Source organism: Manduca sexta, chromosome 23 (genome assembly GCF_014839805.1).
Source record: "Manduca sexta isolate Smith_Timp_Sample1 chromosome 23, JHU_Msex_v1.0, whole genome shotgun sequence".
In the NCBI taxonomy this organism is placed as follows: Eukaryota; Metazoa; Arthropoda; class Insecta; order Lepidoptera; family Sphingidae; genus Manduca; species Manduca sexta.
The window spans coordinates 14,287,786-14,304,724 of NC_051137.1; the positions used below are offsets into that span (position 1 = coordinate 14,287,786).

General features: G+C 37.1%; 2 protein-coding genes across 2 annotated transcripts in view; one reads left to right on the forward strand and one right to left on the reverse strand.

Annotated features, from left to right (window-relative positions):
* The first annotated feature begins 494 nt into the window (after positions 1–494).
* LOC115450618 (chromobox protein homolog 5) lies at positions 495–5,876 on the forward strand. The gene is made up of 5 exons (XM_030178675.2): positions 495–720; positions 1,908–2,027; positions 2,348–2,543; positions 2,837–2,943; positions 3,354–5,876. The coding sequence occupies exons 1-5, from the start codon at positions 622–624 to the stop codon at positions 3,408–3,410; spliced, it is 579 nt and encodes a 192-aa protein (XP_030034535.1). The 5' UTR covers positions 495–621; the 3' UTR covers positions 3,411–5,876.
* A 1,828-nt stretch (positions 5,877–7,704) lies between these two features.
* The window catches only part of LOC115445977 (dedicator of cytokinesis protein 7), a 47,563-nt gene continuing 38,328 nt past the window's right edge, over positions 7,705–16,939 (reverse strand). Inside the window, 9 exon segments of the mRNA XM_037441705.1 lie at positions 7,705–10,817; positions 11,207–11,353; positions 11,674–11,762; positions 12,204–12,320; positions 12,854–12,919; positions 13,192–13,319; positions 13,965–14,145; positions 14,476–14,647; positions 15,423–15,553. Of these exon segments, the coding sequence (XP_037297602.1) occupies positions 10,778–10,817; positions 11,207–11,353; positions 11,674–11,762; positions 12,204–12,320; positions 12,854–12,919; positions 13,192–13,319; positions 13,965–14,145; positions 14,476–14,647; positions 15,423–15,553 (1,071 nt within the window). The 3' untranslated portion in view covers positions 7,705–10,777.

Consider the following 16,939-nt stretch of genomic DNA (forward strand, 5'->3'; position numbering starts at 1 on the left):
TGGAAAAGATAAATTCTACGGAATTCCAGTCGTAAATATCTCTGTAATTAAGGTTGAAATACCTTTTTAGTTCATAAGTTTGTCTTCCCCTTTACTCTGGAGAAGAGTGCAATAATAAAATGTATGTAGGAATTGGAAACTTCTTCCTATTCTTTTATTTAATTAATTGCGTTGCAAGTTAAGACTAATTATTAGTGCTTCCCGAGAGTCGCCAAGCTTCACCTCTCCGTGTCATAAAATGCGTACCTGCCACCCCTAGCTTATAGGAGTTAGAGTGGTGGATATAAGCTAGGTATAGTATGGTACTTTCTAATAAAAATTATTGCCGTCAAACAAGTCATATTATGTTTATTTTCTAAAATTCTGTTATATGAATGCTACAGTTTGCAAAATATCAAGTATACATGCACTTTTGAATTTTCTATATTTTCCTGGGAAAGACCAATGGAAAGACCATGAATAATAACAGTATTTTTTAAAAATGTTGAGCTGAATTATTACAAATCCAACGCTAGTAACCCTCTACCCGCCATATTTATTTTGTGCCGCGCCATTTTGGTGGTTTTTCAGAAGGACGCTGCGTCGGGCGTGCATTCCAAATTCTTGTTAATTCTACATAAAATGGGCAAGAAAGATAAAAAAACTGACGCCAGTGATGGCTCTACCGAGGAAGAGTACGTCGTTGAGAAAGTTCTGGACAAACGCACTGTCAAGGGAAAGGTTTGTATTTTAAATTTAAAGTTTCTGGTTACAAATTGTACATAATAGCATTTTTCTATAGTTTTACGTGATTATTCTGTTTCCTTGTATCGTTATGTTGTTTGTTGTCGCTTGATGTTCTATAGAATCAATAGGTAAACCGACCGGCAATCGCCAGCAGGGTTATCTGGTACCTGGAATGCTTCCAGGTTTTGCCGGGTGCTTCACGTTATGGGAGGAGTCTCCCGCCAATTTCATTGTGTGTTAATTTACGGAACATTATTTTAATAGTTTTCATTAGCTATCCGTATGCACTTATTTTGTACTACAAAATACAAAACCTTGAGGTTATAAATTTACGGAACCAATGTATAGCATATTATAAATATAAAATTCCGCTTTTTTTTATTTTGCAACAATTTTGAATGCTATGATTTTTTTGATAAATGTATGTTAATAACATTTTTCTCTACCTACTTGATATAAACCAATACAAGAAGTAGATAAAAATAAAATTGCCTACTCCTAAGCTGTGGGGGCTGTTGAATTCAAGTCAGATAGCCATCTTTTTGTCTTGTATTCATTAAGCCTTGCTTGCTAATTGATAGTGTACCTTAGTCATAACAGATGAAGAACAATACATCACAAACACAATGGTATAAAAATATGTTTTCTCATGTTGTTTTATGATGAGAGGTTTTTAGTTACATAGCGGGAATTAAACAAAAATATGCAGATTATGCACATATTTTGTGTAGTTATGTGTTTTATCCTCTAATTAATTATTTAGTTTATTATCTATACTTATTATAAAAAGCTGAAGAGTTTGTTTGAATGCAGTTATCTCTGGAACTACTGGTTGAAAAAATCTTATAGTGTTGGATAGCCCCTTTATCAAGGAAGGCTATAAGCTATATCATAAAACAAATTCATCTCTGTGCCTGTCTGAATGTGATAAACTCAAAATCTACCTAAGGAACTTTGATGAAATTGGGTATGGAGATAGTTTGAGATACTAAGGAAGATATAGGCTACTTATTATTCTGGGAAAATATATAACGGGATTTTTATCCCAAGACTTTCACACGGGAGACAACACAAATCAAAGTTATAATTAATATACTGTGCTGCTACATAATATGGGCCTTCATCCACTTCTTTCCTTTAACACAGTTAATATTATTCCACCATTTTCATGTATATTCTAGATCCAATATTTACTCAAATGGAAAGGCTATAAGGAAGAGGAGAGTACTTGGGAGCCCGTGGAGAACCTAGACTGTGAGGAACTCATTAAGACATTTGAAGAGGCCAGGAAAGAGAAGGAGGTATTGCCGAATTTTATTTAACTTTAGAATGTGTAGTGAAGTCTGATACAAATCACTATAAGAATGATCATTTTTGTAGTGTAGAATTGTCTTTTACAATGATCATCATTTATAAACTTTCATCTCTTCCCTCTTCCATAACCTGTCATTTGAAAGGCATGTTAGACTCTCATGATTATTTTTCAGATTCATTAGCCTTGACCACTTACCATTAGGTGGCCATAATATATCATAACATATCATCATAAAGTAACCACAATATAAATTATATTAAAAATACAATACACACAGTATTAAGTATATGAATTGTTGAATTACAGTCAAAAACATCGAAGAAGCCCGAGGACCGAGGTAAGAAGCGCGTGCGTGACTCCAGCGAGGACACCAGCTCGGGGCGCAAGGGCCGCGCCACCAGCGTCTCCTCAGTCGACGAGCACAAAGAGAGCAAACGGGAACGCAAGGAAGAGAAGAGCAAGTCCGGATTTGACAAGGGACTCAAGGCTGAGAAAATTATTGGTAAACTACTGTAGCATGTTTAACCAACTGCAACATCATTTAAGTTATATATATTTTTTTATATTATGGGGATATATCTTTTTAATTTTAAAGTTATGCATTGTAATCAATTTTTATAAATGACACTGACAAGTATTTTGTGCCTTATTTATGTTTTTACTAAGTGATTTTGAATTTGATAAAAATATGAAATTCTAGACTAGATTGAAAAATTCTATAAATGTGTTCCAATAATGTTTCACATACTACCAAGAAATGCATAATATTTAATTAAATGTCCTGTGTAATTACAGGTGCGTCCGACGCGACAGGGGAGCTGATGTTCCTGGTAAAATGGGCTGATTCAGATGAAGCGGAACTCGTGCCAGCCAAAGTAGCCAATGTCAAATGTCCACAACAGGTGAGATAAATATTAGGGATGGCGTTTCTGTCCGAAAAAGATCGAGTTTAGAATCGAATCTGATTGAAATCTCTTAAATCAACTCAGAAAAATTGAGGTCTAAAAAATCTTTTAATCAATATGATTTATCGAATTAGTATTTAATATAAATCTAATCGTAAAAAATAAAAAGGATGCCATAATAAAGAATGTTTTATCAGGTACACAATATTCTATACTTAGAGAGGTAGGAAAGGGAACAACAAATACACCCATGATGTCATCTCCCACCCATCTGAGTCTAGTTATAGTTATAACAAACTTTGGGATGTACATACTTACGTGTATGTAACTATATAAAAAATATTTTGCAGAATAGTTTATAGTAAGAGACAGAATCTCTTACATTCATTTTCTTATATTCATTCCAGGTGATCGCTTTCTACGAGGAGCGATTAACGTGGCACACCCCTTCTGAAACGGAGTGATTGTGCAAGTTAGGTTACTGTGCGAGAGGTACTGGTGCATTTCTGTGACGACTGGATTCTACGCGTTCCGTGTGTGTGAGGTCGGCCGCGCGACCTACATCGGTAAAGTTATACTAATATACTAGACATTAAGATAAATATATTGTGAAGCAAATTGGTACAATGCTTAAAATTTAAGTAAATGATTATAGTTATGATAATGGTTTTGTTTTTTCGAGCGAGAAATGCAGCTCAGCGTCAGACCTGTGGACCTTATGTATTCGGGTTTCATGAAATGCGTGCTGTCCATCAGTTGCAGCGAGTCTCGAGTTTAGGTATACCACGTTAGGTACTGTTTATTGCGGCGCATTTGTTCTAGGAAGTACGACACTAATGCGACGGCACGTGTTCAGCTTGTAAAACTGGATAGCAGTACGACAAAACATACCGAGTATTTGTCAATCTGAAGAATACAATTCGTGTTGACCGCATGCAACAATACCTGACGTGTCGCGGGCTGCTATGTTGATAATTGATTTGGTGCTGAAATCAGTGCGTTAAACTCGGGTGTTTAAAGTAGGTCGCTTAGGTTATGAATACAAGCATATGAAACTAATATTAAGTATTTTTATAACTTAATTATAACAACTGAATTTGTTAGGTTAGGCACATAATATAATTTATAGCGTCAGAGTTGCCTTCTTAGACACCCTGAGGTAACACAGTGTTAAGTTTCAAATGATATTTTTCTAATACAAATCATTCATTAGAGTTTATTGAACCGCTAATATATAATACCACAGGGTTTAGATAGGTGGATGTTCCTTTAATTGGCCATTACTTTATGAATAAAACCGTTAGATTTAGTGGTGAGCGTTGATCTTACAATGATTTCACAGTTCAAGCGCCTTAAGGCCGACTCATCTCGTAGTTTAATTGTTATTTACATTAACAATCCCTCTCAGTATCCACAAGACTACATTTAGACCAATATGTTGACTACATTTAGACCATTCTACAAGAATGTCGTCCAACTTTTCACCTTTATTGTAGTCGAGTTGAAGCTGAGTGGATTTGGTCTTTAAAAATAGTGTCAATTTTAGCATAATTTTACCGTATGTACTCGAGCGTCGTCGATAGAGCAATGAGTGATTGTTAAATTTATGTTATGGTTACAGGCAAATATTGACGTGATCTACGTAAACTAATGCATAACGTGTCTTACAGTGGTGGTCTTACATTTGCAGCTCTTTTTACAAGCATTGACATATATTTTTAATTTTCTGCTTTGCTTAATAAGTAGTGTAATTTTCACAAGTAAGATGTGAAAAATGTTGGGTCTTTGTATGTAAACATATCCATCTTTATTCACTAAGAGGTAGACTGAGTTGTAACAAATGACAGTTTACTGTTTGAACATAAATAAACTTTAGATTGGATTATTTGCACTCATTTTCAATAACAAAGACATTTGTTAGCATGTCATAACCGATTGGTCATTCTTGCGTTGGATTGAAAATAAAATGATCTGGAAATGATCTGTACTTTATAAAAGGTCGATTTTAATGGAAGATTATAAAACTCATTTGTAAAACATAATTTGTAAGTAAATTCAATAAGTTGCATATGTTCTCAGTTTTATAGTTACAGAGGGTACAGTGGACTACACAAAGCATATTGCAGCTATTTAATGTCTACTATTCATAGAAAAAAGACAATATAGAGACTATAATGAACTTATTAGTTTCTTGAAATTCGTATTTAATGGTTAAACCTGCTATTCCAATTCTTATATGGCGAAACCAGTGCACGGTGGAAGCCATAATACATATAAAGAAGTTATATAATATAACTGGCTTTGCACATTTGAATAAGTTTTTTGTAATGTATTCCATAGTGTTTGCGTTACCAAAAACATGTTGACAACACGCCTAATCATTATCTTAATTAACATTAGTTGTATAATTTTGCTTTGTTCTACAAATGAGAATACGTCACCACGGCGTAAGTTTTAATTCGGACAAGTTTCTAACATGCATAATATATGGTGGAAAGTACTATCTATATTTGTTAATGTATTTGTTATTACTAAATATGTATGCGCGTATCACTTTGTAACCGAAAGCCCAGACGTCAAACTAAACTGCATTATTTGTAATACATTCAAGTTCGCGATAAACTATGCCGCTCTGAAGTTCCTCCCTCGACGTCTCGTGCCGGCTGTCATAGTTATCGACAATAACTGCTAATGACATCAGAGGGGCAAAGTTAACGCAAACTGTAATTGTACTGAATCTTGTTTACGTAGCACAAGATAATTTGTTAGGCTGTATCTTAAGATAGTTTTATTAGGGCGAGTTTGTCCGTAAACAAACTCTCCGACCTGCCTTGTGCAATGGAAGGTTATATTTTTGTTCTGAGACGAGGAACGGTCCGCGTATGACGTATCGTGTTTAATATTAGGTAAAATAAAATTTTCGTAAATAGTATCGGAGTTTTATTTAATGATTACATCGTTACATTTCGCACCATTCGTACGAAATTGTAAAATCGATTGATTACGAGTTACAATTTTGTTTTGATCGTTTTCAGCCCACGCTAGCCTTATAGGATATAACTAGAATACTTGTTTGCAAAGTTTCAATATTAGCACTCAAATGTTTGTTATAGAAATGAAGAATGCTGTATTCAAATGCAACCAAGCTGTTATGCTCTAATTGCTAACGTTGGTTGTTAACCAGACCTAACAGATCTGTACATGGAGTTAATATGTACCTGGAGAGCTTACTACGTTTGACATTAATACTGAAAAGATATTTTATGCCTATAACGTAAAGTTCATTTTGCATTAGCAATAGATGTAAGGCAAAAACGGTCTCGAAAGAGAATCACTTTTTGGTAGCCGTGTCCCTCTCGCACATGTTGCCAACGTTCATTGCCTTCTAAATTAATCATATTAATGGCAGTATTAGTACATAAATAAAAAATCTATATAAGGCAACAGTAATAAAAAATAAAATAAAATAATATTGTCTGCTTAAATCCTTAGATCCTATATTTTATTATGTTACAAATTTAATAAATGGAATTATTATAGCAGTCGTATAGTAGAAGTTATTGTAGTTTACGTTTCGGCAACACCGTGTACTGAAAAAATGAATGAATTCTATTGAACAAAATGGCGTTTGTTTACATTTGTGGTTTGACGATAAAGAAGGATTGAATAACTTTTAAGCTAGCTTTTTTTTTAAATCGTAGAAGGTACTGCGTAATTATGGTGAATACTTGTGTTGTAAGAGGATGTAAGCAAGAATCCTATCCAGGTTGTGGAATATCCTTTCATAGGTAAGTTTTATTGGTAAATTGTGAATAGTATAACCATATTTTTTATATAGTGGGATAAGATTATCCTATTATCTTTGCTTATATAATGTTTGATATGAGAAGTAAAGGGTAAAAAAATTAAAATTTTGCAATGTCTTTATAAGAATCGTCACGTGATGTATTTATTACACTAAAATATGTCAGCTCAATGATTTTTGTACTTAATTTTCTTAACAGCAAACTGTCACTTCACCTTATCGGCCCATTCATGCTATAGACAAATATATAGCATTGCTATGTCATCTAAAGATGCGAATGCAGTAAACACCATATTTATTAATAAATTAACATTTGCTGTCTGGATTAATTTCTCACAAAGTGTGTCTTAACACGTAAACTATGCATCATTACTAGTTATAATATTATAGTCTAAATTGCGCGTTCTTTTTTCAGGATTCCAGTTAATAAAGAGTGGAGGGCCTTGTGGGTTGATGCCATGAACCTTGACACTAATGTGACAAAAACTGCATGTGTTTGTAGCTTACATTTTACTGATGATGCGTATTTAACAGTAGCTAAGAATAAGTTAAAGCCACAAGCAGTTCCTTCCAGTATGGCCTAAGGTAGTATTTTGTGTTAACATACATATATTATAAACCAAAACTTTCATATATTATAAATCTAATATGTTGCGAATGCACAAGTTACTATTCTGTACATCATACAATTTAGCTCAAGGGATGTCTCATGTTTCTATGCATTTTATATTATGAATCTTAAGTTAATCTTAGTCAAATTCATATAATCGAATGCTTATAATTTTGTTATATCCATTTGTCAAACCTTATAATATCATAATTTGTACAACCTTCTCAAGAAAATAGTACGTAATTTTTTTCCATATCTAAAGTTAGTGTTATGTTACAGATAGTTCCACAAAGCAACAAAATTACAGTTCTGCGTATTCAAAAGTTGAAAGGAGTATGTTTTGTACATACTTCATCTTCTAGTCATATCACAGTAGTAGGAACTTCTTATGAACGAAGAGGACCTTCTAGTAAACAGGATGATGTAGAAATTTCTGGTGAACCGCCCAATAAAAAAAACAAAAAAGAAGAATCAAGCAATAAATATTATATATTGGTTACCCATTGTGTTTTATTTCCTAAAATATTGGTTACAGATTTAGAAATCTTTTATAGATAAAAAGCTTCCGTATTTTCTACTGCTACTTGTCTTGTTTCACCGGTCCTGTGGACGACCCGTCGTGTATGTTGCGCTGCCGCAAAATTGAGCGCTACTCTGTAACTCTTTGCACATACGATGGGACTGACATGCCACCTTTGGATAAAAGCCCCTAATTAAAAATAGAAAAAAAAAAAAAACTCTTTGCACTAAGTTAATACTATTAATATACACGTTATACCTGGGCCTCTACCTACGGAAATACTCAATAGCAAATTTTATCGCATTTATAATTAAAACGGTAAGTCTAATCTATATAACAATAAATAATTTTGTCCTATATTTTAATGTTTCATTGTCACCATATTAGACAAGGACACAGCTACCAAAAAGTATTCTCTTTCGAGACCGTTTTTCCGGCATCAGTCAGCTCTCCAGGTGTACGTAGTACATATTAACTCCATGGATCTGTATTTTTAAGTTCGCCCGATTATTAAAATTATATTATCAGCCAGCCGTTAGTCACATTACACTATTTGAAAAATAGCGTTGTGACAAGGCAGATATGGCCTTTAAATTTTAGAATTTTGCCATGAACTGTGGCCTAAGGTGGTAGTAATATTAAATACATCTCATTTTATTCCTATAATGCGACAAAAGATGTTTATAAGACTATTCTAGTTTAAATGTAAAAAAAATACTGCCCATCATGAGCGACAAAATCCTACACATTCAACACAAACACACTTATGAATATAAAAGAATACTGATTATATTGAGTTATAGAAAATTTTAATTTATAATCAAATGTAAGGTTTGAGTTGGAATGATCAGAAACTTGAACTAATTGCACTGATTAAATTTTTATTGCATGAATAGTCACTTATTACATTAAGGCTGGATTGCACAACGACTTACTAAATATGTTTTGCGCTAAACATTTAAAACTTCGTGCTGTCACTGTCATACATTAAGAGTTGACGAAGACAACAATATGATTAAAACATATTTAGTGTTATTCATATTTGTGAGAGGTTGTGCAAGCCAGCTTAAAAGGCTAATATACCAAAATATACAAAATACGACAATAAATAGTAAAATATTTGGGTAGTTCTTTTTGCCACAAATGCCTTGACTGCAAAATATAGAGATTTGATTATAGAAGTTCTAAATCGGCACAGCCGTTGCGGAACAGAGATAACATCTAGTTTATTTCGTGGTCCCTAAATAAATTATAAGCATTCATAAGAATATTATCTAAAATTATAAAATACATTACAAATGTCTATTCGACGTCTTAGCAACTGCAGTGGCAAGATCCCCAAACAAAATTATTATATCCACAGTATGTTTGTTTCTTGTTTACTTATTTGGGAAGGTTTTGTTTTGATAGTTAAAGTTTTTTAATTTATGACTAAAAGTACAGAATCTTGCGAACAATTATATAATTTTTTATATACAAACACTGCACCTGATGGTAAGTGGAGTGAGGTTCAACAGAAAGTCGACTGACGAGAGCTGATTATCCCTCGGCAGTCGACACAATTATGCCGGCCTGTTGGAACCGAATATACACAAGCTGATTCCGGAACGCGACACACTTACGTGGGCCACTATGGCGGGATGTAACACCTAGTGTACGGTGGTCGCTATGCGGGCGGATATAAAAGATAAATAAATAAATAAAAAAGATATCTTACCACGATCATATTATAACAGGTTTTTGCGATGGGTCAACTGCCACTACAGCTTGTTACTTGCCATCTACTCAATAAATATAATAACTTTCCTTCCGAAAACATCAAAATTGCTAGAAACAAAAGAAGCTATATAAATGCAACTCTTGAACAAATTTGTATCGTGAATTGTAAATCACTTTACATTGATTAAACATATTGCTAGAATATTCTAAAGCATTTTTTTTAAAATATTAAGTTAAAATAGAACCCTAAATAAATCCGAATGTTAAACTTTTCCAGATTAGTATCTTCGCCTAATCTTTAAAATTTCTTTGGCGTATAATTTTCTTCGCTTTTGAGGTACAGAAGAATCGGTGTCGATATTCTTTTTCGTTTTCAATAAACCTCAATCATAATTTTCGATCCCATTCCGAAAAGAAACCATGAATAATGAAGCGATGAATGAAAAAAAGGATTTGAGACCATTTATTGAAAACGATGATAAAACGCGCCACACTCATTATACTGTAAATTACTACGGGCGAAATATTAACGTATTTTACACTTACCTTAAAGAATTAAGAAGATAATAAAAATCGAAGAATGAAAGCCACATCAAAATCGATAGTCTAAACTAATGGATACACAACCTTATAGGATTTTATGTTCAAACTTCTGCTTTATATTATTCGAATATTATACTATTTTTATATTGTATCTATATCCGAATAATTAAACAAGAAGTTATTTTTCAATGCCCGTAGATCCTAAAACGTAAAGATTGTCTTAATTCTACAAGGGAACAGTTCTTTAAAAATTTACCAATTCGTAGTGGATGCTAACTCTATATGCCATGCTACAGTCCATAACAAACACATTACAAACTCATATGTTTATGACTATTGAAATGGGCATATTGTATACCATTCCAAGCTAATCAAGACTATACAGCCACGTTAAGAATTCACACTGTCATAGAGAATGATGCCTCTGTTGAAGAACTATTTATCTATAACTGAACCTACATACCACGGAACATATATCTATGTGCTTTGAAAATTAACTACAAGCATGGCTCATGATCCACTAGTAGTTGAGGCTCGTTCCCAGCAGTAGTGAAATGAGTGGGACTTGAATGTGACGCGCCTTCGTGTACATAAGTGGTATACGGTGGTATGTGGTCGCTGGTGGCAGGTCGCTCTACGCTTGATACTTGTAGTCGTGCTTGCTCAGGCCGTTGCTGTAAACATACAATGAAATAAATAATTTTGTTCAACGACTAATAAGAACGCGTAAAAATAAGTCTTAGTGCGATGAAATTAAAAGTTACAATTATAAGCCAGGTAGGTGTGCATTCCAGTTTTCAAGGGTTCTAAACTCATATTAGTCGCTTACCATTTCTCAGAGGTTCTTAAAGACATATTTTTCAAACTACTAACCAGAAACAATATTTTAAAATGTAGGTGGCGGTTGAAGTTTGGAGACATTTAGTAGTTGAAAGAAATGAGGTATGAAGAAGTGTATTGGTTGTGTAAAATACTGGCCTGTGAGAACACAAGCGCATCAATAGTGTATAAGTTGAAGTCTATGCATGTGTATCTTCATGTGTGTGTGCGTGCGTGCGTGTACCTGAGCTGCGCGACGTGCGAGGGCGTGGCCTGTATGAGCGGCGCGAGCCGTTCGGAGAACCGTTGCAGGTTGCGCTCGAGCTCGCGCTGGTACTCGCGCTGGTCGCTGCCGATCAGGTTCTTGTTCTTCTTTAACGCGTCCTGGCATCTGTACACAATGCACGTCAGTCATTACGTGGCATCTGATGGAAAATGTTACATCAATATGTGAGATGAATACGTTTTTAAAATATGATATTGTGCTTAGCCGATGCGCTGTATAACAAATTAATTTTATTTGCATATTCATAATATATACTTCTGAAAGCTATAGAGGGTGGTGCAAAATTGGTAATTGATACAACATAATAAATGATAAATATTTTAAAGTAAGATAACTCGAACATTCTTTAGCAGTAGAAAACTTATGATACAAACGTCACTTGATAGAAAACCGTATTTTGTTTTCTATTTCAACGGACAACTTACTTCTTAGAGAAGTCTTTGAACGCGAGTCGCAGTTTGTTAGTTAACCTCGTGGGTGGTTGCGTGCCCTCGGCCACAGGAGCTAAAAACACCTAGAAGTCAACAAAAAAACAGTATGAATACAAATAACATACGGATTTCTGCATGCCTTTAATTTAGTAATGATCTAAAGTTGATAAACTGTCTCAGTGGCGCAGTTGTATTGCGTGCGCATTGACACCACTGCCCTCAAGTCTAAGGATCAAATCCTGGGTCGGGAAAAGTCATATTTAGGGTTTTAAGTTCAGCATAAGCCCAGAATCTGAAATCTTATCCGAAATGGCGATAGGCTCTGTCATATCATGGAACGGAACACACGTGGTGATAATTAGTGTTCCGGTACCACCCTTGCCTATCCCTCAAGGATAAAGCCGTGATGTGTATAAAATTGAATCACACTAATATTCCTAGTATTAACAGTTCAGCATGCATATACAATTGTTATTTGCAGTATTGAAAATAAAATTAATATCTCTAGGTGTCATCAGTTTTACCTGAGCCAATTCCAGCGGTCCTTGGTTGACGGTGGTGCCGATGCATCCTTGGACCACCATCTGCAGCATCTTCGGGTCGGCCGGCTCCTGGCTGGTAGCCGCTGCCAGCTCATTTATCTGGAAGACACAAAGCATTTTGACTAACAATCATTTTCGATTTAAATCCTCCAAATACTATGTCATACATAGTCCATCCTCAAGAGGTTCTGTAAAGGCAGAGATACACATGCCAGTAAAATGGAACAGTAACGTGACTGCTGTAGATACACTTGCACGTTAAACTTGCATGCAATTATCGCCATTGTATGTCTGTATGTGCAAGAAGACGGCGCGAATAGACAGAGAGACGGTGGTTTTGCAGTCCCCGTATATTCACTTCTTTGATGCTGGTGGGAATCGCATCTAAATCGATGAAGTAGATTGGATGTAGATACTTACGCCCTTATTCATAGACGTTTTTTATCTAATTGTTGTATCTCAATATTAGCCAATCACAACGGCCCTATGTCTACGCACTGCGAGGCTGCCATGTCGTCAGCACTGAGAAACAGACTTGTTATCACAGTTTTAGTTCGTCCTTAGATAAAAAAAAAAAACGTCTATGAATAAGGGGGTTTATCTATATTGCTTTTTATCAGTCAAAGTATTACCTTTTTCTGTATATCCTCAATGGCGACTTCGATCGGTGATAGGATTATTTGTGTCTTCTGTACCACCTGGAAATGTTACATGAGAACTGTATAAAATTCCGTTAAAATTACTTTATGAGAAATATCGATTTTACAAAAAAAATATCGATATGATTTCAGGTTTTATCGATAATTATTATTATGTCAACCAAGACTTATTCAGAGATATCGATCCTCAGGGGTGTATAGTGCGAGAGATCTAAGTAATAGGTGTTAATAAGACTCAATAAATCCGTGAGAGTGTATGACAGTAGAGGAGTACTGTAGACAGTCGTGCCTAGTTGTAGTTGCAGAGGTACCTGTATGCGCGTCTTGACGTACGGGAAGTGGTGCGCGGTGGTGAGCAGCGTCTTGCGCTTGCACTGCTCGCCGATGTCGCCGTGCGCGCGCCCGTCCGCCGTGAACGGCGTCGCGAACATGAACCGCTCTGCACACACACATACACATACGTGTTCCACATTCATTATATATTATTATAATAATATCGGCCCTGTATTATATACTTGCCAACTGTTGAGCACGGGCCTCCTCTACTACTGAGAGGGATTAGTCCACCACGCTGGCCTAGTGCGGATTGGTAGACATCACACACCTTCGAAATTCCTATAGAGAACTTCTCAGATGTGCAGGTTTCCTCACGATGTTTTCTTTCACCGTTAAAGCTAACGATAAATTCACAAAGAATACACACAGATTTTTTTAGAAAAGTCAGAGGTGGGTGCCCTTGGGATTTGAACCTGCGGACATTCGTCTTGGCAGTCCGTTCCACACCCAACTAGGCTATCGCCGCTTCATATATATTATTATACCTCTGTGATATTTCAGGTACTACAGAGGCAATGGAGTCAATCTCCTTTGACGGTTTTTGGACATTTCAATATTGAATGTAGCTGGATAAATATAACCCCAAAGCCTCGGTGAATGCATATTCTCCAAAAGCTTTTAAATATCTCAATATCTAGAAATTCACTAAATATCAAAATGACGACACTCTTTTCATTCAATATTTTATAGGAAACATCAATAACTTTATTGTATTTTAAATATAAAAAAAAAACAACTCAATACTAACTGATGTTATAATTCCGTTCGTAGTGCGTGACGCGCTTGCGCAGCTCGTGCGGCTCGAAGTACGGCTCGACGTACGTGATCTGTATGTACGCCTTGTCCGGGTCCAGCGTGCTCGCGTCCACCGTGTTCGAGTCCTTGATGATCACCACGTTGTCGGCGCCGAAACGAGCCCCGTAGAAGTTCTGCGGAGGGTAGTTACAAAAGTATGCATGTTAGGGTTTAGTACCATCGATAGAGTTTTAATGGTTTTCAACACTTTTGTTTTTTCTCAAACACACGGATCTTTATCTTATAAACCCTCGCCTATTGTCAAAATCTCAAGATAGTACTATAATCACAACTCGTAGTAAGGTCTACTCTGGGGTTTCTCTAGTACTTGCTGAATTAAATCGTTTCCAGCGACTTCTTATCCACCTTTATCTTACGATATAAACGGAAGGGCAAATTAATTTCTCTAGCAATGTCTTCCTAAAGATTTAGCTCTTATGTCAATAGCACAAGGTGTACATCACCTCGAGCCTGCTGAATATCTCCGGCAGCTTGGTGAGCGCGTGCTCCTTGTAGATGAACTGTTCGCCGTCCAGATCGCCGAACCGCGCGCCGTAGAACGACACGCGGAAGTAGGTGCCGAACACGCGCTTGCCGTGCAGCTGCTCGATGCGAGTGAACGCTTCGTTTAACTTGCTACACGACAAATTCACACATTCAATATACCGTGCCTTTAGAACTAAGGTGACCTAGCTCAAAAACACGATTTGCGGGAAATGAATAAAAAAGATTTGAAGAAAATATAGAAGGCAGTGAATTGGGCGGTCATTGAAGTTAGAATTTCTGTTTCTATTCCACAATTTTGTCTTTTCCTCGTCACAAGGTTATAGAGCATGCTTTTGAAGGTAATATTTTAATAAAATCTAAAAATGTATCGTTTATGAGTTAGGTCACTTAGTGCTAAGGTAGTGAATTACATTTGTTTTAAACTATATAACAGTGATAGCATGCAGCTCCTTGACAGTTGATAAAGGCAAAACCGTAGGCACTTACATCGATAGCTTTCCATTTAACCAATTACTTACAAGAACGATGGTGCATCGACTAATTGAAATCACATTGGATTGGCGATTTAAGTGTTTTTAAACCCAAATAACGTAATAAAAAAGCGTACTCTGTAGGGACACACACTTGCGCAGCTGTATAAGTGCACGTCTGTAGTTGTGCCGGAATGCTGCGTTACACCACGCCTCCCATATTAAAGCGACGTGCACCTTTGTTAACTCAGTACGTCCACTAAATTGTTACTATTACCATCTAAGTACATCACTGTATTAACGTACTCTGGAACTTTGAATATAATTATACACTGCCATTCTTGAGTTTAATTTATACGCTAAGGTTGTGACTACCATACAATTAACAAATAAGAACCCTATATACTCCAATATCAAATGGTCATGAACTATACCTGTGAATGTTGGCCAGTTTCTTGTAATCTCTGTTCTCTTCCGCTATGGGTATGAGGACCTTGTACACTTCGTTCACTGTCTCGTACATGCCGGCTGTCATCAGCTCGCTCGCTGCATGTTCCAGCAGCGCCTAGAGATAATTTATTCTAATTTGGATAAAAATAATAATAATATAAATTTATAGTCTGAAGTTAGTCATTAGTTGAATCATATTTATATTGATGAGAGTAACATAGATGTTCGTGTGAAGTGGCTAACTTCAGATCAGTAAAGATTGGCTTAAAATTTCACTGACGTGACGTAGTGATAATATATTGATGAGTATACATGCGTGTGAAGTGGCTAACTTCAGATCAGTAAAGATTGGCTTAAAATTTCACTGACGTGACGTAGTGATAATATATTGATGAGTATACATGCGTGTGAAGTGGCTAACTTCAGATCAGTAAAGATTGGCTTAAAATTTCACTGACGTGACGTAGTGATAATATATTGATGAGTATACATGCGTGTGAAGTGGCTAACTTCAGATCAGTAAAGATTGGTTTAAAATTTCACTGACGTGATGTAGTGATAATATTGAATTTTTTACACAAACGCGAGGTCTCATCGACTTTTTTTCTGATTTTATCGCGGTTATATATATTTTCCGACGTCTCGAAGACTCTGCAACCTTCATTGTCACGGGTTGGACTGAGGGGTTGGTCGTCTGAAAAGTCAATGTTAAAACATCTTCCTATATTTTACAATTGTGAAGTGTCGGATGTTGTCGGGGTTCCGCTATTTGATATGTTAGTTTATCGTGGTACGGGACCTGCAGCTCGTGGTGCGTGAGGTGGTGGTGCAGCGCGTCGGCGCAGCTCTCGTCGAGCGCGTTGTGCGTGACGCGCTGCAGCAGCGCCGCGCCGTGGACCAGGCACATGCCCGCCTCCGTGTGTGTCAGAGTAGAATGAGTTCAGACCTGCAGCTCGTGGTGCGTGAGGTGGTGGTGCAGCGCGTCGGCGCAGCTCTCGTCGAGCGCGTTGTGCGTGACGCGCTGCAGCAGCGCCGCGCCGTGGACCAGGCACATGCCCGCCTCCGTGTGTGTCAGAGTAGAATGAGTTCAGACCTGCAGCTCGTGGTGCGTGAGGTGGTGGTGCAGCGCGTCGGCGCAGCTCTCGTCGAGCGCGTTGTGCGTGACGCGCTGCAGCAGCGCCGCGCCGTGGACCAGGCACATGCCCGCCTCCGTGTGTGTCAGAGTAGAATGAGTTCAGACCTGCAGCTCGTGGTGCGTGAGGTGGTGGTGCAGCGCGTCGGCGCAGCTCTCGTCGAGCGCGTTGTGCGTGACGCGCTGCAGCAGCGCCGCGCCGTGGACCAGGCACATGCCCGCCTCCGTGTGTGTCAGAGTAGAATGAGTTCAGACCTGCAGCTCGTGGTGCGTGAGGTGGTGGTGCAGCGCGTCGGCGCAGCTCTCGTCGAGCGCGTTGTGCGTGACGCGCTGCAGCAGCGCCGCGCCGTGGACCAGGCACATGCCCGC

Bases quoted from the DNA above. Each gene is read 5' to 3' on its own strand.
- LOC115450618 (XM_030178675.2), top strand. From the start codon at position 622: ATGGGCAAGAAAGATAAAAAAACTGACGCCAGTGATGGCTCTACCGAG. The intron at 721-1,907 runs GTTTGTATTTTA...TGTATATTCTAG, and splicing joins AACGCACTGTCAAGGGAAAG to ATCCAATATTTACTCAAATG. The intron at 2,944-3,353 runs GTGAGATAAATA...TATTCATTCCAG, and splicing joins ATGTCAAATGTCCACAACAG to GTGATCGCTTTCTACGAGGA.